The sequence below is a fragment of the Colletotrichum fructicola genome (genome assembly GCF_000319635.2).
Source record: "Colletotrichum fructicola Nara gc5 chromosome Unknown KSG_Nara_v1_contig03, whole genome shotgun sequence".
Classification (NCBI taxonomy): domain Eukaryota; kingdom Fungi; phylum Ascomycota; class Sordariomycetes; order Glomerellales; family Glomerellaceae; genus Colletotrichum; species Colletotrichum fructicola.
Genome location: NW_027094053.1, coordinates 4,884,339 through 4,910,868, shown reverse-complemented (window position 1 = coordinate 4,910,868; position 26,530 = coordinate 4,884,339). Strand labels below are relative to the sequence as shown.

The 26,530-nt window shown below is 53.2% G+C and overlaps 8 protein-coding genes across 8 annotated transcripts; 4 read left to right on the top strand and 4 right to left on the bottom strand.

The window, feature by feature from the left end:
* Positions 1–1,069: 1,069 nt before the first annotated feature.
* On the top strand, positions 1,070–1,919 carry cel61a-2 (Endoglucanase-4; the record flags this gene model as incomplete). The annotated part of the gene is made up of 2 exons (XM_032035999.1): positions 1,070–1,164; positions 1,226–1,919. The coding sequence occupies 2 exons, from the start codon at positions 1,070–1,072 to the stop codon at positions 1,917–1,919; spliced, it is 789 nt and encodes a 262-aa protein (XP_031892342.1).
* Positions 1,920–4,554: 2,635 nt separating this feature from the next.
* On the bottom strand, positions 4,555–4,830 carry CGGC5_v006179 (uncharacterized protein; the record flags this gene model as incomplete). Its single annotated transcript, XM_032035988.1, has 1 exon — positions 4,555–4,830. One exon carries the CDS (start codon positions 4,828–4,830, stop codon positions 4,555–4,557), a length of 276 nt encoding a protein of 91 aa, XP_031892486.1.
* Positions 4,831–6,463: 1,633 nt separating this feature from the next.
* On the top strand, positions 6,464–6,768 carry CGGC5_v006178 (uncharacterized protein; the record flags this gene model as incomplete). The annotated part of the gene is made up of 2 exons (XM_032035977.1): positions 6,464–6,557; positions 6,617–6,768. 2 exons carry the CDS (start codon positions 6,464–6,466, stop codon positions 6,766–6,768), a joined length of 246 nt encoding a protein of 81 aa, XP_031892484.1.
* Positions 6,769–6,810: 42 nt separating this feature from the next.
* Positions 6,811–7,296, top strand: CGGC5_v006177 (uncharacterized protein; the record flags this gene model as incomplete). Its single annotated transcript, XM_032035966.1, has 1 exon — positions 6,811–7,296. One exon carries the CDS (start codon positions 6,811–6,813, stop codon positions 7,294–7,296), a length of 486 nt encoding a protein of 161 aa, XP_031892485.1.
* Positions 7,297–8,875: 1,579 nt separating this feature from the next.
* Positions 8,876–10,759, bottom strand: CGGC5_v006176 (uncharacterized protein; the record flags this gene model as incomplete). The annotated part of the gene is made up of 1 exon (XM_032035955.1): positions 8,876–10,759. The coding sequence occupies one exon, from the start codon at positions 10,757–10,759 to the stop codon at positions 8,876–8,878; it is 1,884 nt and encodes a 627-aa protein (XP_031892343.1).
* A 4,891-nt stretch (positions 10,760–15,650) lies between these two features.
* On the top strand, positions 15,651–16,643 carry CGGC5_v006175 (uncharacterized protein; the record flags this gene model as incomplete). Its single annotated transcript, XM_032035944.1, has 1 exon — positions 15,651–16,643. The coding sequence occupies one exon, from the start codon at positions 15,651–15,653 to the stop codon at positions 16,641–16,643; it is 993 nt and encodes a 330-aa protein (XP_031892489.1).
* Positions 16,644–17,527: 884 nt separating this feature from the next.
* CGGC5_v006174 (Uncharacterized protein) lies at positions 17,528–21,687 on the bottom strand (the record flags this gene model as incomplete). Its single annotated transcript, XM_032035933.1, has 2 exons — positions 17,528–19,322; positions 19,403–21,687. The coding sequence occupies 2 exons, from the start codon at positions 21,685–21,687 to the stop codon at positions 17,528–17,530; spliced, it is 4,080 nt and encodes a 1,359-aa protein (XP_031892487.1).
* An 879-nt stretch (positions 21,688–22,566) lies between these two features.
* Positions 22,567–25,854, bottom strand: CGGC5_v006173 (uncharacterized protein; the record flags this gene model as incomplete). Its single annotated transcript, XM_032035922.1, has 1 exon — positions 22,567–25,854. One exon carries the CDS (start codon positions 25,852–25,854, stop codon positions 22,567–22,569), a length of 3,288 nt encoding a protein of 1,095 aa, XP_031892488.1.
* Positions 25,855–26,530: the final 676 nt, after the last annotated feature.

Sequence of the window (26,530 nt, the reverse complement as noted above, 5' to 3'; positions counted from 1 at the left end):
TGGAAGAAACTATCTTCGGCAATACGAGCAACTCAACGAGAAAGCGAGGCTGGAAAACATCAGACTTACGTCGCAGAAGCACGTCACATCAGCTCTTTGCGGCTCTGGTTGAGGAGATGAACACTTTGTGGAGGGATGAAACGGTCGCAAAAACCTTGACTATAATGTCAGCCCAAGTACCTAAGATGGGATCGGACTATCGCATGAAAAATTGGGGAAAGCTGAGCAGCCTGAACGCGGTAGCCGAGGCCGCTTCCCCTTTGGGAAGTTTTTGAGACGAAAGAGCCGGTGACTGTGAGTCTTTGGCCTGTAATGGTCTGAATCCCGATTTTGTCTAGGATGGCCACGCTGTCCGAAGGCCGGAACAAAACTTTCCTACCCACAACAGACAAGAAAAACGTGAAATATCGTCGGAAGATAACTCTATGGGGCTGAGGAGGGTGCCGGCACGGACGCCATGGAAAGGGGAAACCGAGTCGAAGACTGGATAACCCCGTCTTGAAACAGGGTACATGACCAACTGATACTGCGAGCCAATGGTCTGGATGGCGAAGATCTGATCTCGCCCAATCAGAAATGGGATCGCGTTCGGTTTTGAGGTCATCGTCGCCTCTTTTGTGTCTGATGTTTTGCACCTTCTTTCCTTTGAGGGTGTGCTCGAACATCAGCGCACGACGGTGGAAAGGGGCTGAAGAATGTTTGAACGGATGAATCGGGGGCCGGCATGCCTCCCCAACCGCGACTTGTCCTTCCTCTCTGCTGTGGCTAGAACTGCAATATAATAAAGTGTCTTCCGGACTACACCATCTCCAGCCGACGTTGCATTCCGGGTGAAGCACTTACACACTCTTTGATAATACCTTAACATAGCGCGCTGGTCGACTATTACGCTCCTTAACCAAACTCAGTCGCAAACCTCTCTCTAGGATAACATATAATCGACGACAATCCTTTTTTGGTAAATTTAGTGTTTTCTAGGAGGATTTGCGAAAGGAAAATCAGCCAAACATTCCCCAACGTCTCATCGACTAAACAAGCCATCCGCGAGAGCATCGAAGAGTCCTTCACAATGTCTGCCATGAAGTACGTCTTCTTGGCTACAGCAGCCATCCAGGCCGTCAGTGCTCATGGAACGGTGAACGGTATCATGGCGGATGGAGTCTTGTAAGCGCGGACCCGATAAGTCCTCTCTCATATAACCTCACGGTTCACTAACACGACACAGCTACGAGGGTTACAGCCCGCAAATGCAGTACAAGAAGCCCCCGCCACAAGTCGTTGGCTGGTCCATCCCCAAAGACCTGTCCAACGGCTTCGTCGCCGTCGACAAGTACGCAGACCCAGACATCATCTGCCACGTCGGCGCTGAGCCCGCCCCCATCGCCGCCAAAGTGACCGCCGGCTCTAACGTAACCGTCTTCTGGACCGACTGGCCCGAGTCGCACCACGGGCCCATGATGGACTACCTCGCTCCCTGTAACGGCGACTGCGCAAAGGTCAAGAAGGAGGATCTCGAGTTCTTCAAGATCGACGCCGTCGGCCTCGTCGACGGGTCCAAGGCGCCGGGCAAGTGGGGTTCCGACGACATGCTCTCGAACAACAAGTCATGGACGATGACGATCCCGGCCAACATCGCTCCTGGGCAGTACGTGCTGCGCCACGAGACGATTGCGCTCCACGAGGCTGGACGCGAGGGCGGCGCTCAGAACTATCCGCAGTGCCTCAACCTCGATGTGCAGGGCGGGGGATCCGAAAAGCCCAATGGTGTGAAGGCGACGGCGCTGTACAAGTCTGGCGACGACGGTATCAAGTTCAACATCTACAAGGACAACCTCGACTACCCCATACCCGGCCCGCCGATGATGGGTCAGGAGGCGAAGCCAACGCAACGCAGAAGGAAGGTGACCGTCATCTACTGATGAGGGGAAACCCGTTCTTTTCGTTTCAGTGTACAATCTTGTTCTCTTCTGTGTTGTATTTGTACGGATATACGGATAACGTTCGACGCATGATGGGGTGTATGGAAATCATTCATTTGGCTCAACAATACCTGATGTGACACGCTGGACGTGCATGTCTCCTTTTCCTTAACTAGAGCCGTTCATGTTCCCCTTCGATGAAAACTTGATGACGGGCGTATAATTTGTGTATAGATGGCGGTCCTGCGAGATGGAGTCACGAGCAAGCGAGCATCCATGGACTTGTACAAACATGATGTACAATAGCTTATGAAGCGAGTGTTTTTGAAACATGAATGTTATGCTTCACTATCGTTCGCCGTGATACTATGTTTCTGAGGCCGCACTTTACGGAGCTGAGATGGACTGACCCATGCCCAGCTTCTCTCGGAGCGGCCACAGGATGTCCTTCGTTCTCCTCAACTCTTGGAAGACGATCCCGGTGCAGATCCGATAAACATGATCCCCAAAACGACCGAGGCCGCCCGCTCACCGACCCAGTTTTTGTTCCTCCCGAGGGGTTTCACAAAACATCCTGCGCCCGAGACGCTGCCGGGAACCGAATCCCGTGGGCTCTTCTCCTCCTCACCGGCCCCGACCACAGCGGCCCATGGTTGACATGGCTCACCCGGATGTCCGTGAGGTCCCAGGTCGCAGATCCCTGAGCGCAGGATGAAAACCTGAAGCACGGTAAGCCCCAATAACACATTTAATTATTGACCGGCCACCGTGTTCAGCAGCACTTCATTCGTGCCCGCTTTCGTATGCAGATCGCCCGTGGCCGCCCATTGCCCCCTTGCCTATATCTCTCGATCCCTTATGTTTGGTTTCTTGCGAGAAGCATTGTTCAAGCCTCGGCCCCCTCGGGACAAGAGAAGCTTAGTGTCACTGTGTGATCTACCGTGTATCACCCTTTGCTCATAATTCCCACCTACCTGCGCACGTATCGCGGGAGGCAGTGCAATGCCGAGATGTGGCTGTTTTGTAAGCTTAAAATTCTGGCCGGTCCGACTCGCAGGAAGCTTAATAATGGCCCGTGAGGACGGCATCCCACTAGTGCTACAACGACTCGCCTGCCCGAACTTCATCGTCCGATGGCGCCTGTGATTGAACTTCATTTGGGCTGATGTTGGTGATTTGGCCTCTTCAAGGCCTGATGAGATGCATGACAGACTGTTGTCAACTGAGGCCTGACACTTCTTGATGTGACCACCGCTCGTGCGCGAGGAAAAGATGACATGTCGGAGTGCTGTTAGCAATATTCATGGGGAGAGAGGGCAGATTTCTGGTCTGGGTGGATCGGAAGCTTGGGATTGAGACACCCGCTTCTTCAGGAAGTTGCCGCGAGAGAAAGTGGTCGGGTCGCGCGCCTCACTCGGAAATAACTTGCCCAGGATACCAGTCACCTCCATGGCACTAAAGACTCAGGAAGACCTGAAGATTCACCTTTCCTTCCAAATTCGAACCCCTACTGTGTGATGGGTGGCGCGCCTTGAGTCATAGCAACCAATGACCTTGTATGCAATTCTAAAGCCGAGGTCTTCGCGACTTCAATTTGAGACCGAAGGTGTGTAGATGATTCGTTGCTTGTATACTGCAGAAACCTACCTAGCTAGGTAGCTTGCTGACCGTGTGTAGGTATCTTAAGAATACAGTTCGTTCGACTGGAGTCATCTCCTGAAGCACCACACAAGGTTCACGACAAGACTTCCCCTACCTACTTGAATTTTATCTTTCTCCATCCGCGAGAATAGAAATTATTAGTGGTATAGTCTGGTCTCAGACAGTGTTCTGATTCCGAATTCACATCTAGAAACAGCCGACTAGTATAGACAGACGTATGTTCATTACAGAGACTCGGGGGACAGTTGGTAACAAAGACAGTAAATCGGTTTAGCTCGAATTGATGAGGTACTGAATTGAAATCAGAATTTCCTGAACGGCATGTCTGAAGTGCCTGCACGGGACTAAGGGAAGGTACTTAAGCGTTATTGCGGTTTCCCACTGACGTCCATCCTGTGTCTCGATGTGTTCCGTTTTTGGAATCTATAGCCGGTGGGAGACGTGCGTGAGACGGAGGAACCAAACGCTCTGCTGAGTCGCGTCCTGCAATGTCAATGGAAAGCTGGGAACCATCGTGTCGGTACTTTTCATTCCATTGAGATTCATTCGACGTTTGTCACCTCCCGTCAGTAGATGCGAGCCGGCAAAGACGGCATCTAGAGTTTTCAAAATGGAAAGCGGGCGTCAACTTCAAAAAGGTAAAACCGTTCCCCCGGAAGACTCGAGTGAGATGCATCAGAAACTCTTTTTGCTCATGTATTAGGGTATCTTGTTTTCGGAATCGGCCCATCCTGTCCGCAAAAGGAGCAGCCCTCCGGTCTCTTGTACTTAGCCACTGCTGTATCGGGGCCCTCAGGCTCGCTGTGATGCCCGGCCCTGGTCTTGTCAGACATTACGGGCGGCACTTTTCAAGCTCCGCATTGCCCATCTCTGACCGTGATTTGGCGACTCTCTGTGATTCAATCGCCCGTTGGATCGTCGGCTTGATTTCCATTCCGCATATCTTCGCCATTCCACGAATGCCCATTCCCGCTTAGCCAAACTTGCGACTGCCGCCCTTAGGACCCTTCTCCTCCTTCTTGGCCTTCTTGCCCTTGCCGATTAGCTCGAGGTGACCGGCGCGCTCTCCCAGAAGCTTCTCCGTCTGGTTGACAAGTCCCGCCGCGAACTTCTTCTGCATCTTGTCGGCGGCCATGCCCTTCTTGGCCTTCTGAGGCTTCGCCACTCGTTGTGTGTTCTTCTGCTTCTGCTGCTTGGGCTTGCCCGTCGGCGCGGGCCGAGACGATGACTTCAAGCCGCCTTGCGCCATTTCGTTTGATTATCTCGCTCGCGCGGGTCTGGCCGCAGAGAGAGGGCTTCGTAGGGAGTCTCCGAGACGGACGTCGGCTGCAGTTGCTTCGTTTGCAGGTCGAGAGTATGGCCGACCGCGTGGTGTGATCGTGATAGGTGCACGATTTTGAGTTCTCTTAGCCGGGAATAAACGCTGCGGAAGTGATCCGACTGATCGAGGTTGTTCAACGAAGACGTCGTAACGCTTGTTCGTCGTGGTCTGGGAGGAGAATGGGAGAAAGCGAATGCTGGGGCGGCGACAACCTGAGAAAATTTTAGTGGACCCGATCTTATCTTCACCGACACACCGACCCCGCACCCCACTTCACAGGTGTTTGTCCCAGATACAAAGTACGTACCTCAGAGGACCCCTGATTCCTCCCTCAGTTGCCTTTTTCGCATTCCCCTTCACAAACGCTGAACTTTGGAGGTTTAGCTGTCAGTACGTTCCGTCGCGGACACATTCAGCCTGTTCAGAGAGTACCAGACCTATAGGAACTTGCTAGACCTACGATATTTCGAATATGAATCGACCTGAGAGTGGACCCCCTGAAGTATGCGGTTGTCGGCATCACAAACCGTCGTCTACTCTGTATCGTGGGCAGATGTCTCTCATCACATGCCCATTGATATGCGCGGGACAGTCCTAGCCGCTATCGTCTCGCCTCCCAAAGGCTAGGAAAAGATGGAACGGTCGACATCATTGCAGAGAGAAAGGATGAACGGGCGAGGCATCCTACAAGCTGCAATTGCTGCGCATCGTATGGTACGAGACAGGTACGATTGGGTTGTATTCGAAAGGTACCGGTATTATGCACAATATTGAGGCGTATTTGTGCATCGGCAATACAATTATATGATGGACGTTGAGCCTCGACGGTAGGATTGCCGTAGTGTATGAGCTACGGGGCTTGTGTGCAATGCTAGACCAACAAGCGCCGTCGTCCAGCCTCCGAAGCTTGAGCAATCCAAAAACTTTTGGAGATTTTCTCGATTCGAAACATCTAGACTGCAGTCTCGTCCATTACGCGGCTATGGATGTAGTCTGGAAAGTTTGACACCTTTTGGCGCTTGCCAGCAGTTACTTGTGCCTAGAAGAAGGTTGGGAATGTCCACATCGCCCCTGAAGAATAGATGCGTCAGGTTATCGCCTTGCTTTGACCTGACATGCATGATATCAGCTCCACGTGACGACGATTGGTACATTATCCGAGATGTTTCTGAGGTTCTGCCAACCCTCGCGTTCAAGTGATGTGGAATGCACTCATTCAATTGGTCCGGAACGCGAATCTGGTGGTGCTTCGTTGAAGCCACGCACCATCCGCGCCTTCGCATCCTTCCCGCACACCATACGATCGCCGCTGGAGACTGGCACTTACGTCCAAGCCTTACCTTCCGCGAATGTACACCCTACATCAGGCAACAGCATAATCACCTCTGTTGCTGCCGTTCCCGGGCTGTTGCCGTCTGTCATCGGCGTCTCTGTCGTCGTCCTTCTTCTCCCTTACCCATCCGTCTTCTAGCCAACAACGAGCCTCGGTTTATTCGCATCAATACTTCACCATCGACAACACCAAAGACGATCGACTTTGTCCATCACGATGAAAATAAAAATGAAGCATGTAGCATTCTTCGGCGGCACGGGTCGGACCATATTCAACAGTCTTTGCCACGCCCTTCTGGACGAAACCATCTTTTGCCACGTCCGTATGTCGTTGTCATTCTCGCTGGTTCTTGTAGACCGAACACTCACCAACTTCGTTCAGTTATTCGGGATACAGACAAGCTGAGGGCTTTGCTTGTCAGCTCGATGCCTGACCTCGCACGCGAATACTCTCTTCGTCTTCGCGTTGTTCAAGGGGACGTCTTGAGCTACGACGACGTCGCAAACGTTCTATTCCCGCCTCAGACATTGTAGGAACCTGTGGAGGTCATCATATTCGGAATATCCGGCTTCAAAATGAATGCAGGGACCACGGAGCATTCTAAGTTCGACGACACTTTGAGCGAAGATGCCGCGAGAGCCATCAGAGATGTCCTAGATCTGGGATATGAGAAATACAGCAACGGGTTGCCCACAACGCCGCCCCGATTTGTTGCCTTGGGCACTCTGGGGGTTGATAGCGCTTTCTGGGCGACCTCTGATCCGACTGCTATCAATTTGAGACGTAGCTGCCGGTGGTTCTACGACAATTCATTCCACAAGGATCTGTACGGGATGGAAAAACTTGTGGCTATCGAACTTGGTGAGCTTTGCCGCAACACGCTGGTTGTCCGGCCTGGGTTTCTCACCGACGACGACCCAAAGGTATTCATCGTCCACATCGGTACCGTCATGAGCCCCCCATCGGGTTTTACCATCAGCAGAAAGACTTTAGGCGAGTGGTTGTTCCGGCATGGCGTTTTTGGCAACTTGCAAGGCATCATCAGTATCACCGGCTCTTGAAGAATCAGTGGCTAGTCGTATGGGCAAGGTGGACGAAGGCGAAGGAGAAGAAAATGGCCAAGAAGGACGACGGCTAAGACGGACGACAGCCAAGAGGGCCAATGATAAAAGGCACAGTGACAGAAGTATCACCTATAAAGGGACTCCGTGACTTCTAGAACGCAGATGTCCATTGCTCCATGTGGCCAAGCCTTTGATATTTCATGTGCTATGCTCTGACCCTGCAGAAGACACCAAAAAAACCCATCAAAATAATCGATGTTCAGGTCTGATGCAAGCCAGGTATCGTCGCGTCAATCGCGTGTTCATGCAGGGAAAATAATTGCCTATTTTGTGTGTTGATCTAATTTTTGATTGGCCTCGACAAGGATGGGAATCTCTGCAGCGTAAGGCAGTGCGTGAAAGATCTGACATACATCCTCAAAATCCTCCACGTAATTATGCGATATGCAAGCTGTGTGTGTTCAGTTTAACAAACGTTGCCAGGTATTATTTGAACAGCGGAGGGATGACCTCCGCATGGCAAGTTCACGCCCAACCTCACTTGTACGAAAGCTTAGCCTGCGGCTGCTCCCTCGTGGCTGACAGTGGCCGGACATCATGCCTGACCACGGAAACTTCCAGTAGCTTGCTCCTCTCGCAGCAATTTGGGTTCATTAGGGGTCAAGCTTTGCGGTATTGCTTCTCTGCTGCTGATGGTTTGAGTCAAGAATTCTGTTGCCTGGCGGTGGCTGTGGACGGTTTGTCACTAAAAAGCTTGTCATGTTAGCGGGCTAGTGAACTACATCCTCAAAGGCGATCGAGCCATTGGATTATGCGCCTCGCGCTTATTCCTATCTATGACATTTGATGAGTGATTGCTTAGAAATATTGGGCTGAATTAGACCTTTGGGAGACTGTTACATGAACTCACAAGCGTTGCAGGTCGGTCCAGAATCGTAGTCAGGACAGTCTGGAGGGTTGTTTCGAGCCGATACTTCGATCCAGCGTATTGGACAATTTCGTCCAACGGTTAACGTCTGAACATCCAAAAACATGCCACTCCATTCAGTTTCGAGGGCAATATTCTTATGCGCACCAACCTCTTTGACGTGATAAGCGCCGTATGCCATGCTAAACATTCACAGCCGCCTTAGTGTTCCCTGAGTGATGGATCCATCGCCCACTCTGGAAGACTGAGACATACCCCTAGAGAGTGAGACCGACCTGCGGGAGGAAGCGCCACAACTTCCATTTCGGTATTGTTTCCTCAAAGGTGGCGGCCGGTTGTGGCATCCAAGCCCTAGGGAGGATCACGGGCGCATCTACTGATACACGGCAGTTCCACTACTTCGGTTCAGTGTTCCGGCAACTGGCAAGAGGCGGCGGGGATAACAGATCGCCGCCAGCTCATGGACTGCGGCTCAACGGAAGATCTGGTGTGACGGTGAGACTATGAGATCATTGAGGTGTGACAGTAAGGGTCGATATGGAGAACGAAGAATGCCTTGAGTTTGTGCGCTACAAATGCTATCAAACGCCATCGCCATGCCTTTCCGCCCATGAATGTACAATTTGATCACTATGTAACCATATCACCTCACCTGTTGAAGTAGTAGAACATGTCATCAACATCGCCCCCTGCCGTGATCGCTTCAGAAGGCAGACTCACAGCACCTATCTGCCACTGCCAGTGAGCCTCCATTCTCACTGACTCCATACCCATGTCAGCAGACATTCTTACGTGGTTTGTATCCCATTCTCCAGGAAACGCTGCGTGAGGATTCATCATGCCCGTCAACGAGAGGTCGGCTGACGGTTGCGCTAAAGTTGCGGTATTCATGGATGGCGTAAAATAATTGTTCCATTCTTGCGGTCTAGCTTCAGGACTGCTGAATGCTGGAAAAGGAGTCTGGTAGGATTCGGCTGATGATGTGGGAATCATTGGCGTAGACATAGCGCCGATCATCGAGGATCGTGCAGATCCTACAGCTGTTGGAGCTGCAGAGATGTACTCGCTAGGTGGACTGTGTGACAAAAACGAGTTGCGACGAGAGCATGTGGTCGATGAGGTAGCTGAGTGTGGGTGAATAGGCATGGGACTAAGACTGAGAAGTCTATCACCATTGCTTGGAGTGCTTAAGTCACCACCGAAGGCTCTCAAAACGGCTTTCAGATGCTTCTTGATGACTCGTAGTTGACTCCCGCCAGGGACAAAGTCTGAAGCGGCTATATCCACAAGCCGAGAGGCGAGAGCTTCAAGACGAATATCGTATGCATCCATCTGTGGATTCATCGCGTACGCCCCAGAGGCCTTTCGTGCGTAGAGGAAGGATAGTCCGCGAGCGCAGGCGTCCATAGTCGGGCAAAAGATATCGGGAATATTTCTCCGGGTCTGCATTGGCAGAGAGGAAAGTATCGGATCTTCATGCTCTCCAAATTGAAGCATTATGCTGGCTGATTCCTGTGCAGAAAGAAGGAAACTCTCGACGGCCGCATCGTTCAACAGTAAGGAATTCGTCGGTGGTGATGCTCCGGTAGACGGGAAGAGCAAATGTATCGACAAAGTGTGGTACATGGCTAGTACGAGGTAACGCGAAGAAGCTGGCGCTGGTTGGAGGTTTACCACAAATATATTCTCCGCCAACACCCTGTAAGTTTCGTGGCAGACGGCAGACGCATTCTCGGGGGAGCCGGTTTCGAGATACGTGTTGAAAATATAAGCTGCTGTGCTGGCGATATGGGCCAAGGGCCAGATGTCTTTGATCATTTCCTTCTGCTTCTGGAGTGTTGAAAAGTTATCGGAGATCTCGTCGAGCCGCATCAATGCGGAAGAAGACTCATCGGCGGGCAGGAGAATCGATGCTGCGCTTGTGGGTTGCAGTTGAGAGACAAGAGTGCGTGTTTGGAGCGAGATCCAAAGATTGAGGGCGTACGTAGTCCAGTAAAGGTAAGCCGCGATCTCCTTTTCCACTTCGCAGACATCGATGCCATTGATACGGCTTGTAACTAAGGAGCCCCCTGATGCGGAGATCTTCTCTTTAATCTCAGTGGCTATGCGGCCAGCGAGGTTGATGTAGCAGGTTGCGCGGCGGGTTTGTTTCTGGCACAAGGCATTCCAGCCAAGAAGCATGAGAGTTTGCGCCGTAGAAAGACTGGGAAGCGAGACTCCGTCTCCAGGCATGTCCGGCTGGGTGGCTGCAGTCGGCACTGGGCGATTACGAAGTTGAGAAGCCGCCCAACTGAAAAGTGTGTGAGCCTTTCTCACGGCAACTTCGTCTCCGAGTGACATGGAGGCGTCAGCAAGTATTACGGCGAGGAGAATCTCGTCGTGGGTGCTGTCTCTGAGTGCCCGTAGAAGGAGAGTCTTTGATACAAGAAAGGAGAGCGGATGAACGCTGCACCACACATCAACCAGCTGTCCGATTTGCCGGGTGCCGTATTCTGACAGTGGACTCAGACCTGGCAGTGTTGCGTCGAACATTGTCAGGGCTGTGTCGCTGGCGAGGGTACTCGAGTAAAATCTTCCACCACCGTGTTCCAAGAACGTCGATCCTAGACTTCCGACCTTATTGACAACTAGGCTGACCAGATCATGAGCGAGGAAATGAAGAATGCTTGTATACTAGAATCATGAAGATTAGGCTTTGAGTTTTGAAAGTTATCGGGGCCTCATACCTTCGGATCTCTTTGAAAAGATTTGGAATTGCTGTTTCCACCCTGTCCTGATGGGTTGCGTTGAAGCGCATGGCTGAAGGTAGCATCATTGCCTTGAAACTCTGGCTTTGTGCCGCGGCCAAGATCTTCTCCAAAGTTTCCCTGGAATGTTTCTTCCAAGACAGTTGCCACATCCTCGCAGTCTAATGAGACCGTTGCATTCTCCGTTGAGAAAGTCGGATCCTCTGGAAATAATGTGGAACGCGAGGAACCGGCAGTGGAAGATCGTTGGCGTCGCATCATAGGTACGGAGATGGCTCCATCAGCGTTGCTGTTCCTACGACTGCCATCGCGAGAAATCGGGCGAGCTTTTGTTGGTCGTGAGTCCCAATCGTATACACAGTCGACATTCTGCTTGCGGCAAGCTTCGCAAATGGTCTCGTTGGAGCACTTGATCTTTCGAGCTCTGCAAAAAGCGCAGCTCTTTCGAAGAGGATGTCTAGACACATGAGACATGGCGGAGTTTGGCTATGGAGTGGTCGGTAGGACGTAGTATAGGAGTGATTTGAAGTTCATCGGGGGTAAGAGATTGAGGACAATCCTGGTCGAAGGGATGAATCATGATGATAGCAAAGAGACATCGTTGATACAGGGAGAACCCGTATATTATAAGTTGTCGGGATGTGGGTAAGTGATGACAATCCGGTCCACCGGGCTGGACGTGACCCGGCGCCACAACACTATGACCCAGAGGCTCTAGGAGGCTGACGAGCGAAAGGCCTGAGATCATCTTGGAATCAACTATTAGAACAAGATGTCGCGTCAGCAGCCCATCAGACTGGCGTGGAACAACGTATTGTGGTGCCTGATTTGTACATCGGTAGTTTGTCTTGACTCTTTGGGGTCAATCGGTAACGCTAACCGACGTCTAAGACAAGCGCGCGTCTGCGCCGCCCTCAAGTTGTGCAAACGTCGTGCGCTTAGATGCACAAAAAGGCGTTGATCTGGAGGCACGTCAGCCCTAAAGAAGATACATGGTCTGCGTCAATCGCGATGTATCTGACGGTACCGCAGCAACTGGACTAGCGTTGCCCGGGTGGTTCTCGACCGCCTGTTCCCCACGCGAGTAGAGACAACGATAGAAAAGCTATGAGATGGTCCGAGGCTGTGGTAATCCGGTGGACCGTCTTTCTAGTGCCATCTAGGCACCTGTTTTCTTTTCGGGAAATTAGCCGCTCTCTGAATGGTTCTGTGCAATCAATGATCCGTCCTCAACGGGAAAGTGTGGCTGTAAGGCCAGCCATTCACGTTTCAAGGATCAGAAGGGGCTGGATGACTTCTTACATCAACCAGCTCACGCCTGAACATCAAAGTCCTTGACATATGATCCTATTTAGTGAGCAGTTCAGAATCGATCCGTTGTAACCTGTTACCGATTCTACACGGAATTATTGACCCGATCTTCGACTCCTTGAACTTCACTATTGCCATTGTTTCCTTGAAGTCCGCTCATATCTGAGGACAATCATCGCATTCATGTTTTTGAACTAATTTTAGATATCCAACGCTTCGAATGAGTCTACATGTCCTTCAAGCTGCGCCGAACTCTACATCATCGCTCAAGTAGCATAAGAAAACCAGGTGCAAGCCGTGACTATTCAACTATCCTGCCAACCAGATACCATCTCTTTCCGCATCTGCCATAGAGATCCAGGATCAACGACTCCACAAGGTAGGTCTAACAACTCAACTGCCTCGCCCTGAGAGTTGACATGCGTCGAGAGAAGCTCTCGCTTGACTTGAAGGTCATGCTGCCCACGGCTGCGAGCCACCTTCGTCCAATCCTGAATCGTGCGAGAATCAAGCTTGAGATCCCATGTTCCTCTCCACCTAACTGAGGCGGGTTTTACCTGGTATGAGAACTTGCAAGCTTGTCTCTGGCCGGTGCTCCACAGCGTCAACGTGTGAAGTCTTGGCATGGAAAGAGCAGCTTTTGCGGCATTCTGCAAGAGATTGAAAACATCCTTGAGTTTGGCTTTGGGAGAAAGCGTATCAGATGTGAGAACCATCGACTGCAAGTGTTCCCAGACCCATGATGGTTGACACGATTTGAAAAAGTCCCTGGCCTCAACTATGAATGCGGCAGAGAGGTGTTCAAGATTGAGGCTTCTAGTTGCAACGGCCGAGCTCACTGCAGGTGATGCGACGCGCAGCATACCAATCGGTCCTAACCATGGTGAATGCTGGGTGATGATCGTGGCGTAAGGTTCGCTTGTTTCTTCAAATACGGACACTCTTTTGACGGTACTTGGTAGGTGCAGACTGATCAAGTCGCGATATTCTATGAAGCCGAAACACAAATCAGATCATATTTCCAACCGTACAAATGACAACGAATGCCCACGAGAGGCAAGTTGTTTATTACTTACCTTTGTCACAGATAAGCGTCTGTGCCAACCCATCCCATCGTTGCCACGGCTCGTAAATTAGTGTTTCCAGGCGAGGCAGTCTGTTGAAGAGACGCCCTAGAGCTCCAACATCGAATTGACGACGGCACTGCCGACGAAGTACAAACTTAGTGACCACATGTACCGATGGTAGGTCGTCGGTAAATTTGGGATAGATTGTCTCAAATATCCGGGATATTGAGTCTGATTCAGGAGCTTGAACCTGTACGCCATCGATCCAGCCATGCTTTGGGTCCTGAACGTCAGCGGAAGTGATGTCAGCCGACTCAGATGCAGAATAGTCGACATTTGGATATCCATTCTCATTATCTCCTCCGAAGTAGAGATTCTTGAAGGCGTGTTCCCTGTCGCTAGGTGACTGAGCACTCAGCTCCAGTGTCAGCTCACTACCGGCTTGCCATTGATGCAAGATGGAAAACAGCTTTTGAATGGCCTCCCTGGCCACCTCGGCGTTGCCTTTTTGCCATTTCTCGCCCTCAATCCGTCGGCAGGTTCTGCATGAGTAACGTCGTAGCTCGATATTCAACCAGATGTGTTTGACTGAATGCCGCGATCGAACTATATTTCGTAAGCCATCTACACATGATGTTCCAAGTTTGAGTCGGCGAAAATTCTTTCTTTCGATCTCATGTTGCCACTCTCTGCAAACTGAGGCGTAGATGGCCCATCCGTGTTTCGTCTGCATAAGATGGTGGATGATCATTAAACGAAGCTCTGCTGGTAATGAACTCCAAGTTGGCATTTTCGATATATTGCTGGACTAAGTTTTGCTTGATCCGTGAAGTGGAAGTTGGTGATTAGGAGACAACTTGAATGGAAGGGGAAAAGACTGTTGAAATAAGAGGTAGTGTTGACGTAGGATTGAGGATGAGGACCGGACTCAAAACCCGGCGCTTTTTTATTCACGTGGCTAAGACAAGCTTTTCCGTCCGTGAGGACCTTGTGAAGCCATCTTCGCGTGAGTCACGGCGAGGTCAGCGACCTTGTTGGTAGTGAGGCTATTGTCAATTGTTGTATGCTCCGGTAACTCCAAACCTTTGCGATAATCGGCGGGCGAATGACAGTCACTCCAAAAGTTCTCATTTTCAAATTGTCTTCTCTCGGAGAAATTGACATTCTTGTAGAAGCACGATACGACAGTTATGGTTATGACGACTCCGTGCAGAGATCTACTCCGGGCTGAAGTGGCTGTGGTCATGGCAAGGAAAGGCTGGAGCCAATGGAAGACGAGAAAGGCTCTCAGTAAAGCTGCACCAACTATCGAGAGGAGACTATTGGTCCAAAGATTCTGTTTGGTGTTTATATAGCAGCCTATTGACCAGGCCCCTTGAAGACGTTCAATCAAAATGTGAGCTGATTGGCGTGGGGGCCAATGCAAGCAGGTAGGCAGCGAGGTCACAGTCCTTGGGACTAGAATAGTCGACGCGTGGCTGCGGCACAGCGATTCAATTAAGATCGATATAATAGCCTCGTAGCAGCTTTATAAGTCGTGGAATACATGAGATCCATCATCCTCTTCTTGGTTTTCAGGGCTTGGTAGTCTCTAGTCTCTAAAATGGTCTCGAATCGTACTCTTCGAATGAGCCTACACGGGCTTCGAACTGTGTCCAACTCTACACCGGGGCACACTTGGCCTGAAATGATCAACCATCTTTACTCCTCAGATCTTCCAGATGTTACAGTGCCGTTAGAGTACGATTCAAATGTACCGCAGTCAATTATCTCAACATGTCAATCCTCCCTTTTCGACAATCCTCTAGGCATCTACGACTGCGCTGCTTTAGCGGTGTCAGCGCTACTCATACAAAAGTACAATTATACTTTGGATCCTGCGTCTGCAAATGAAGCAGACAACTTTCTAAAGTGTGGTGACTTGGCTTCGTTCGATGGTCTTGGAACTCTGCAGCGGATCCTCAGTTGTGTTGACGCCTCAGAGCCCAGCGGGATGACAGCGCATGGGCGTCTACCGGAAACTGAATTCGGTACCTGGGCGTTGAATAGCACGAGCTATTACCACTTTTATGAGATTGAAGAGAATCTCAATGATACCCTGGACTACTTGAAGCCTCTCTGCTCCAGGGTGAGGTCACCGGAAGCTGATATAGCCGGGCCCGGTGTAAGTACATGGCTTCTGGGCAAGGTCTTCGTCTAATGATATTACAGGTCACAGTTTCCTACATAATTCAGATAGGATTGCTCTTATGGTTCTTCATTTTGTCTTTACTGATCCCTCGAGATCCAATCTACTCAATGCCTGTAAAGGCGGTAGCTGCACTAGGGCGGTTCAGGAGAGGGAACGAACAGCAACACTGCTCTACCACGGTGTATCTGATGGAGCGACTGCGAGCCTCCAGATTTGCCGTGGCTTTATACTCATCCATCATTGACTTCCAAGAAGCCCAAGCCTTCTTCACCTTAGCAGTGCAGCTGGCTACGATTGTCATGTTCATGACCGACCAGGTCCCCGTCATCCGCATTGACTGGCGAGCGGCTCGAATCTACTCGGCGGAAAACACGCTCGTCTTCCTTCTCATGCAGTCGGAACTGCAACGAAAAGGGATGAGATGGTGGTATATGTTCTTTCTCTCCTTCGCCGTCGGCGTTCTGGGCATGGTGATTCGAAACCTGGGCTTAGAAGCGCCAATCACGCTGGGCGCGATAGCCAAGTGCGGCAATCGGAGCCGAAACATCATGCAGACGTGCTACAACAACGGATCGTCTGCTTTCAGAGATGCATTTCGGGACGAAGACCGGGGTGGTTCGGATTACTTCATCAGCTTCTTGTTCAGCACAGTCGTTCTATCAATTGACCAGCTAGGACACATCCTACGCCTGCGGCGGAGTCTTCAATCGAAACTGGAATACTGGCTGGGCAGGCTTCCTCTTTTTATCTCGCTCCTGCGATTCGGTTCGGTCATCTGGTGTGCTACATGGTTCGTGTCAAACGTCCTGCTAGCGTCACTCCTCATGAGAAACGCAACAGCGATCCTCAACGAGATGGGAGGTTCAATATGGGACAGGGATAAATGGACGTTTGGTCAGATCATAGCAGTGTTACCATGGGCTCCTGTGATATCCAAGTACCTATACTGCAGTCTTTGTGAGCCATTCGCACTGGATCCCTTCTTCTGGATAACTTTGCTTACATTCATCGCTCAGTTGGCATCATTCATGGCGTCGGAAATCGAATCGACGACCATTACGAAGTCGTCCTCAGCGATGGACACCTGCTGGTGGAGATAATTCGGCATTCTGAATATGAGGGAGAGTTGAAAACCACTAGCTACGGTAACTTGCCTAATATGGAAGACGGCCGCGAAGGCGGGAAGGGGCCGGATCGGGACTCGGAGAAGTGGAGCCTAATTTATCTGGAGGGCGGCGAAAACCCCGGCGAATCCCCCGGGTCTTCCACGCAGAGGCTGCTTATGCCGAGTCCTTGCTGGCATAACGCCAAATCCGTCCATAATTGACGTCGAAAACTATCTGTACGACAGCTTAATATACAGTTGCAGAGTGACAACCCCTCCAAGCTCATGATCTCGATGGTGAAAGCTAGGATCAAGCGCCGCCACCTCATCCTCGCCATCGCCACCATTCCCGATACGAACCAACATATCAGGAACCAAACCAACCTACCCCACATGCCAATCACTTCCCGCGATCGAACAATTTACACTTCCTCTAGGCATCATCCAGCCCTCTCGCTGCATATCTCCCGCGAATGTATATGGGTCAAGATCAACGTCCCGTCCTGTGCCAAACTCTACGGTCCCCAAATCAGGGGATTTCTCCATCCACGCCCCCTCCTTCATTGACATCAACAAGGTTCGCCATCCGGTATCCCATCGAATAAATGGCTTCTTTCGTCTCATAACTTTCCAACAGGGTGGCGCTCCTCATGGTAATTCTGAGCAGCTGTCGGATTCCTAGCGGAAAACCTCCCACCGGATTTTCTGGATATGGTATTCCAATCGCCGAGCGGATTTCGCGGGATTCAACTTTGCCAGAGTGGAAAATGCATATGATTGAACCTACCTCTCAAAGCGACCAAGTCCACATTCTTATGGGCACACCGACTGCTCCTGTCTAAGGTCTCGTATCTAGAAACATGTCGTCTGCCATCCCATCTACACCTGCAGAGCCATATCCTCCCGATTGGCATGGCTGCCCTTCCTCCAGGCTTCTGTATGATCCCTTCCTGCCTTGACTCCTTTAGCCTCCCCGACCTTGCCCCATCCACCACCGCCAGGAGTATTCACAATGATCCTTTCCCCGGGCTTCATGGGCGCGCTATTCTTGGCGCCCAGATTGAACCTTCTCTCCTCATACTCCACCTCCTCCTGGTCCTGCTGGCCAGCCCCCTTCAGCCTCTTGAGACTCTTCTCCCAGCTGCCCTTCTCGACCTTCCTAACCCACACGTTCAATCCCGCTTCACCGTCCTCTCCGCCCGCAAGACCGTACGGCCGGTAGACCCTCCGTTCACTTAGGATAGACACCTGCACCGGGATGCGGAACTCAATGTCCCTAATAACGCCGTCACCTCCGCGATGCTGCCCGTCTCCACCACTACCCTTCCTCAGTGAAAATTCCCTCAAAATAACGGGATATCTCCTCTCAAACACCTCCGAATCCGTGATACGCGTGTTTGTCATGTGTGTATGCACTCCGCTCGTGCCCTCCCACGTGGGCCCGGCGCCGCTTCCACCCGCGATAGTCTCATAGTACCCGAAGCCCTTGACCTCCTTCTGGCCCGTCAGGTTTCCTCCAAAACCAAACGTGAGATTGTTGCAGTCGCCCTGGCTGGCAGCACAGGCCTGGAAGGCCTTGAAAATGACATCTGTGACGCGCTGGCTCGTGAGCACATTCCCTCCCACCACTGCAGCCCCGTCCGAAGGCGAGAGAAGCGACTGGGGCGGTATCTTGACGTTAATCGGCTTCAAACATCCCTGGTTCAGGGGAATGTCCTCCGAGATGAGGCATCTGAGGCAGTAGATGATGGCGCTGTACGTCACGGCCTCAGGGGCGTTCACGTTTCCGTACACCTCTGGCCCGGTCCCCTCAAAATCAAACACCGCCTCGCCCTTATCCGCATCAATCGTGACCTTGAGCCTTATGGGGCTGCCGTCATCCATAAAGTCGACAGCCTGCAGATCACGCCCCTCGAAGCGCTTGCTGACCTGCTTCAACAGCGTTCTCACGCAGAGCTCAGCGTTGTTCTGGATGTTAACCATGTAAAACTGCACCGTCTCCTCGCCGTACTCCTCAATGAGTCCCTCGATGAGAGCGATGCCCTTCTGATTAGCCGAGACCTGCGCCCTGAGGTCGTTGATGTTATCCGCCAAGCAGCGCGTACCGCTGCAGCCGGGGTACTGAGCGGGCTCGTTGTACAACAGCTCCGTGACGCGCTTCTCGTCGAAGCGGCCTTCGCTGACTAGCTTTTCGCTCTTGATCGCCGCACCTTCCTGGTAGAGCTCTTTAGAATGCGGCGGCATGCTACCGGCCGTGATACCCCCAATGTCGGCGTGATGAGCCCTGGAAGCAGCGTAGAACAGGATTTTGTCGCCCTTCTCGTTGAAAGCAGGCATCACGAGCGTGATGTCTGGCAAGTGGGTGCCACCGTAGGATGGGTGGTTAGAGATGATGACGTCCCCCTTTTTTAGGTCACCCTTCCAGATCTCGGCTTGGCGCTTCACGCAGGTTGACATGGAGCCGAGATGAACGGGAAGATGCGGCGCGTTAGCCACGAGTCCTCCGCTTGCGTCAAAAATGGCACAGGAGAAGTCGAGGCGTTCCTTGACGTTTGTGCTGACACTGGTCTTTTGGAGGGCACGTCCCATTTGCTCCGCGATGGCCATGAAACGATGGCCAAAGATACTTAGCATAATAGGGTCGACGTCTCGTTCGTCGTCCTTCTTAGCAGCTCTATTCCTGCCGTCAGCTTCGGCATCCCTTTTTTTTCTTTGCCGTCAGGGGATCGGAGGGGAAAGAAAAGAGACACTTACCCATCATCCTTTGAGCCTTCCTTCTCAATATCAATAACAACATGTGTATCGAGGATCAGAGCCGTAGCTTTCGGCGTCACTACAATCGTTTGTGTTCCGTCCGCCAGCATGGCAGGCCCCTTGATAGTCTCGCCTGTACTGAGATCCTCGAGCTTGTAGACAGGCGTATCCAGCCGTCCCTCCTCGAAATACACCTTTTGCCGGTCCAGCGCCTTGCTGACCTCGACATCCTTTCGCTCAAGCACCTTCAACTGCTGATCCACAGTCTTCTCGGAATGCCGGAAGCTCTTGCCGATGCCCCTCACACGCACGTCGTCGACGATGATGTCGCGCTCATCCAAGGTGAACCCAAACTCGTAGCGGTGCTGTCGGACGAACGCCGTGCCAAAGTCCCACTCGTCGCCGTCCTTGCCGCCCTCGGGCTTAATAATCATCAGCGCAGACTCCGTACCGCGGTACCTCATGTTGAGGTACTCCTCAAACACAATTTCCTTGTCTTCGAAGCCCTGCGCCTTGAGCGCCTCGCGCGACTTCTCCTTAAGCTTTTCCATCTTGCTCTTTAGCTCGTCGGCTGCCTTGCCGGGGAACTCCCACACCTTGGAGTCGGGCTCCTGCCTCTCGTCGACGACATCCGCCAGGGCCATCCCGTACGCCGACAGCACGGACGAGTAGCGGTGGATGAGGATTTGCTTGATGCCCAGCGCCTCGGCGATGGCGACGGCGTGCTGCCCGCCGGCGCCGCCAAAGGTCGCTAGCCTGTGCTTGGAGGAGTCATGCCCCTTGGCTTCCGTGATGGACCGGATTGGGCGTGTCATGGTCTCGTTGGCCACGGTTAGGAATCCGTACGCCACCTCGTTGACGCTCATGTTCTTGCCGGTCTCCTTGTTCACCTGGTCCGCCAGCTCTTGGAGGACCTTCTTGCTGGCCTCAGGGTCGAGCCCCTGGTCCTCGTTTTCGCCAAAGATCTTGGGGAAGAACTCGGGCAGCAGGCGGCCCAGGTAGAGGTTTGCGTCGGTGACGGTCGCCGGGCCTCCCTTACGATAACATGCCGGGCCTGGATGCGCTCCGGCTGATTCCGGTCCGACGACAAACAAACCGTTCTTCCAGAACAGCATCGAGCCGCCTCCCGCCGCTACAGTGTTGATGTCCAGTTGCGGCGACTGGATGGTGACTCCAGCGGTGGTTGTTTCGAAGACGTGCTCATACCTGCCCTCGCCAAATCTCGATACATCCGTGCTGGTACCGCCCATATCGAACCCAATCACAGGAACCTTGGTCTCTTGGTCGTACGACGTAATCGCATACCCGACCACACCGCCTGCCGGTCCGGACAAAATGGCCTTGAGTCCAGTGAAGTTCTCCACGTCCACCAGGCCGCCGTCACTCTGCATGAACTCACATCTCGCACCTCTCGCCCCCTCCTCTTTCTGCACACTCCTCGTTCCCAAACCACCCTCGAAGCCAGCCTGGAAGCCGAAAATGTATTTCTTTATCGCCGGTGTGAGGTACGCGTCAGCACAGACCGACGTAGCCCGTGAGACCAACTTGATCATGGGCATCAACTCGTGGCTGAGCGAGATGTGCTTGAACCCAATCTCCCTCGCGATCCTCCCCACCATTGCCTCGTGGTCGGGAAACGTATACCCATGCATCAAGCAAACCGCCACGCTGCGGATCCCTTGGTCGTACACCTCCTGCAACTGCTTCCTCACCCTCTCCTCCTCAGGCCTCCTCAATATCCTCACAGCCTCCCCGCTCGTCCCCCTCACCACCTCCGCCGTCGCCGCCTTCACCTCAACCTCCGTCACCGTCCTCGCCGGATCCTCCGCATAGTCCTCCAACGTCACCCGCTCCTCCACCTCCACGACCGTCTCGTACAACACATCCGGCTTCCGGATCGCCAGGTCGAAAATCTTGGGCCGGCTCTGGTTCCCGATCGCCAGACAGTCCCTGAACCCTTCCGTGACGACCAGCGCGATCTTCTCGCCCTTGCGCTCCAGCAGCGCGTTCGTCGCGACCGTCGTGCCCATGCGGATCGAGTCGATCTTGGCTGTGTCGAGCGGCTCGCCGCGCGGGATCTCGCGGCCCAGGAAGTGCGACATGATACGCCGGATGCCCTCGAGCGGCGCGTCGTCGTAGTTGGACGGGTCCTCGGAGAGCAGCTTGATGATGGTCTCGCGGCCCGCGAGCTCGCCGACGCAGTCGGTGAAGGTGCCGCCGCGGTCGATGGCGATGCGGATGCCGCGGTCCGGCTGGGATTGTGTCGCTGCTTCGGCTGCCGCCATCGTTGCTGAGGTGGGTTGGATGTGATGTCGTGATGTATTCGATGCGGGGTTCCCGTGTTAATCAGTATTGGGGGGGAGGTCGAGGTTCTGATGTTAGCTCATTCGATGTCTTTTGTTCTTTATGTCCAATTGAGCACCAGAGCCAGCGAAGAGTCACTGCGGAAACGACAACTCATTCAAAACCGAGAAGACGGTAATGAACAAGAGAGGAGCTGTTCGATGACAAATGATGGTATCATCGGCCGAGACGGCGAGCAGGAGGGCGTTTGGGGGAGTGATAAGATAAGAACCAATAGCTCCCTCATTGAGCTCCGCACCCCACCTCTAGCGCGAACTACCCCGCCCTACGCCATCGTTTCCATGAGGAGGGTCCTGTCTTCATCCACTAATAACGGCGTTATTAAGGCAACCCAAGACCTTAAAAGTCGTGGAGCTCCACTAGGTGAGGGACGGAATGTCATTCGATCTTGAGAGTTGGTTCGTCTGAACGCACAACTGTGTTGGTGCAGCAGGGAGGGAAATCTTCATCGTGGTGCGAAGCAGCACAGTGGCTGGCTGGATCTGTATGTAAAATAGGCAGTCGAGCTTCAATAGTGCCATGTTCCATCGCAAATCAACCACAGCAGTTCATGTCCTTGTGATATGTCTGTCAATTATTAAGTATATGTATATATGTAGTCTTGTTCTCGTCCCCAATCCTGCCAGGTTTGCCCAGCATCCGGTTTCGTTTCCCATCATATTTCTTTGAATGGTCGTCTACTCTTACACGTGCCGTCTGAGTCGCTGCTCGCTTCCGTGCTGTTTTGTTGTTGGTACATTTCAAATGCTTCCTATCCTCCCGCGCCCGGCGCAACACACCGCCACCGCGACGGCAATAAATTAATGGGTAACGACCCTGACAGCCTGAAGCATCATGCCGAAGATAAACCCGCGCGCGACTTCCTCGACCTGGAGGCTGTCGAAGATGCGCCCGAGCGCGTCCGTCGTGGCAGCCTGTCCCATGACGCCCGACAAAGCAGCCGGAACACCCCGTCTAATCAGTAGGTTGCGTGCCTTGATGCGCAGCTTCTCCTTCTCTTCGTCCGTCATCTCGGCGGGCCAAGCCGCTCGTTCTTCGTCTGTCGGCATCGTGTTCTCCCGCAGTGTGCGCAGGTGGTAGGCCAGCCCCGCGTCGCTTGTGTTGGCGTCAATGACCGACTCCTGCATCATCTGCTGGATGGAAATCAGGGAAGGGTTGCCAGGGCGGAGGAGGAAGGACTTGGCGGCGGCCAGCAGTGTTCGGCGAATGTTCCAGGCCGATGAGAGCGTGTACATCTCATTGATAATGGCGAAGACCAGCTCTACTGCTACGTTTGTTTCCTGCTCTGACAGCGGAGAATGCTGTCGCGCAGGTTTTGGCTCCTTCTTGGTTCCTGGCGAGGCAGCACCGGTGCTGTTGCGCGGCTGGCTTGCCTCGTTCATCCTCGACTGCATGTCACCGTGAGTGGGCGACTCCCAGTCCTCTGGCATCTCGTCAGGGGGTGGTGGGAGATGCTGGATGTGCATAACATCTAGACTCGTCGACGACGGCGATCGCAGAGGAGGAGATTGCAGCGGCGCTAGGCTAGAAGCTCTACTATGTTCGCGACTACCCGTGGCGCTCGGCGTGTTCCGCTCCCATCGGTCAGATCGAGGCTTCAAGCTGTCCGCCTCTGAATCACCTCGAGGATCGAAGCTGGGTCTCCTTTCCATAGGGGCGACCTTGCCGGGCTGAGTTGAGACAATCGACGATCTTTGACTGTCCAGACTGTCCCGAGGCTTCCGAGGTCCATTGCCTATGGGCGAAGTGAGAGCTGCGTTCAGGCTGGTGGTGCTGTCCATCCTGGGTGGAGTGCCGGTCGACCAACGGTTGTTCGTCTGGATCTGGCTCGTCTGAATCTCCGACAATGACGAAGCCGTGTTCTTTCTTGCGCCTAATCCGATGTTGCTGAACACACCCGTCACACCACCAAAAACAGCCTTTCCTCCCTCAGCAACACCCTTGGGGCCCATCGTCAGAACATCCAGCATGTTCTTGCCGACAGTGTCCCATGCCAGACCTGACTTGGAGTTGCTGTGCCCATGGCCGAGGCCATTGTCCTTCTCCAGGAAGCGCTTCATTCCTTCGCTCTCGGCGAGTGACTGGTACCAACAAGCATCCTTCACATATCGCTCCAACTCGCCACGCAGGGATGCTCTGGTATGGGACTTCCAGTTGGGAAGCTCCGCATGCTGCTCCGTGAAAGCCGTCGCGCCAGAAATTGTGGCGATCCGCCTCAAGATCTCGTGCAAAGTCTCGAAATCAGAGTAGCGCCTGACAATCATCCAGCCAGAATAGTGGTGCGATGATGGCTCGATCTGGACGAGATAGTCCCAAGTAGGCTTCGTTCGGATCCGAGCTTTTTCATTGTCGGTGTCGTCATGGAGGATGACGGTGGCATTGTGCAGCGTCAAGGAAGGCTTGCGAGGGCCTTCATCAGATGAATCCGGATCCTCCCTCCCGGGAGGCACGATCTGGTCGAAGCTGGTGAACTGAGATGATACACTTCCATTGGCGGCGTGTTTCGGCGACGGGTTCCTGCTTGGCTCCTCCACACTCGACTTTGGCGTGATGGGCGAGTGCAGGCTACCGTCCTTGTTTGATCCGTGGGAAGCGTTAGATGTGTGTGTTGAAGGCTTCTCTGCCGAAGACTGTGATCTAGGAGACAGTTCCCCTGGTGAGGAAACAATCTTGCCCTCGGGGATTTGCACTGACGGTTCTGCTCCGATGCTCTGGCGGGACTTTCTTTTGGACTCCTCCTCCGCGATCAGGGCGTTCATGCGCTTCATTTCCTCCATGGCTTCTTCCATCTCTTCATCGGCCTTGCTTAGTTGCTTCTTATGCGCCGTAGACCCCTTCTGGCGCGCGCGTTCCATATCCAGGGAGCTACGGTTTCCCTTGGTCAGTGCAATGTTGCCGAGGTTTCCGTCAATGTCAACAAAGGCGTTGTTGGCTGCAGCCGTTGCGGCGTCTGCGGCGGCATCAGGCCCCGTCTTCATGCCTACATCAATGGCCTGGCTGAAGTCGGGCTCGCCGGCCTCTAGCAGGTAGACGATCCAGCCGTTGATCCACTCCGGCTTTGAGCACGACTGCAGAGTCATCTCCAGTATCACGCCGGCCAGAATTTCTCGCAGGAACACCCGCGCAGGGTCGCAGTTGTAGGCTGAGCGATCAAGGTACCCGAGCAAGTCGTCTGCCACATTGCGGAACTTGGCGGCTTGCTGCGGGTGGTTCATGAGGTTGGCCAGGTTGGAGTTTGGGTTCTCTTCGAGGTACTTGGAGACAACGTCCGCAGCGGATGCGCCGGGAGCGTTGTGTTGTTCGGTAAAGGCGGAGGACAGCTCGGACAGGAACACAATGAACATGGACGAAGCGTTCGTCATGAAATCGAGGAACGAGTCGGCGGGTCGCTTGCGGTATAGCTGGTTTGAAACGCGGAGAAGGAAGGAGTTGAGGAGCTTCCGGCAGGACAGCGGGAACGAGCGATCGGATGGCAGGATGGGCGAGTACCACCACTTGACGTAGTCGCGAATGACGGCGTCCACCAGACCGGTCAATGCCTCGCGCGTCTCAGGCTGGAAGTCGTCGAAGCCTTGGATCTGTTTCTCTTCCTCTTCCGCATCGTCACTGGGCGGCACAGCGACCCTCGTGATGGACAGTCGTTCCAAGACATCGAGGCCCTTCTCACCCCGGACAGCCCGGGAGACTTCTGGATGGCGCGCCTCGTATGCAATGAATGTGACGACGCCGCCGAATGCGCCAATGAGCACGAGTCCAGCCCTGCCGAGGACAAAGTAGGTGGAAGCCGCAAGGCCAACCGCAATGGCGCCAAGTGTTTCTGGTGTCGCAGTCGACAGGAACCGGAGCACCTTAGTCACCGCATCGTCGTCGTCCTCCGGCTTGGGCGGTTTCGCTGCGCTCGGTACCGGCGCACTCGTTGCAGACGGCTCGGCGGGGATCGTGGGCTTCTCTTCGGCGGTGGGTTCTTGGATCGCGGGCTTCTCGATCACAGGGAGGGTCGGTGAGGTTGTCTCGGGAGCGGACTGTCCCTTCTCAGCAACGGGAGCTCCGCCGGGTGGATGCACTTCGGCGGCGGGTGTCGAGTCCATGTTTTGCTTAGTTCGTCGATCTATTGAATTCGTCTGAGGCCCTATCCTCTCACATCCCTGATGCTGGAGTCAAAGGGCAAAGCGTGCATTGAACGAGTCGAGCAGCCAGGCGGGAGTGGTGGTGGTGAGCTGCTTGGCGGTATAAGGAAAAAAATAAAAACAAATTGACAAGCTTGCAGTGGTTCGATTCGATGGTACGGACGAAAGAGCTGTAAGTGCAAGCTCAAAAAAGGACAGGTTGGCCGTGTTCTTTTTTCTGCAAGTCAGCCACCAGTGCAAGCACAGGTAGGTACGGGTTTCGTGGCAGTGTTTCGAGAGGGAAAGCGAGGCGTGGACGGTTGCTTCCACAAGAATCAGATCTCGTTTTAGGGGGGGCCTAAGCGCGAAAATGGGATTGGGGAAATGTGTTGACGTCGAGTCTGCCGTCGTCAACGAGGGCCAGCTGCGCCAGTGGAGTTGGGGGCAGATTAGCACCAACCAGAACAGGCACATTGGCTCGTGTGTCCACTGTCCATCAGTCTGGAGGGAGGTCCAGAAGCTCCTAATTTTAGTGACGTGCCAGCACCCCCTGCGGCTCCCGGCAAGAAAAAATCCCCGTACGTTGGGAATCGTGGGTTTCTTCCGCTGGGCGGTGTCTTGCTGGTCTTTCCACTCTGATTCCACCTCTAGATTGAAT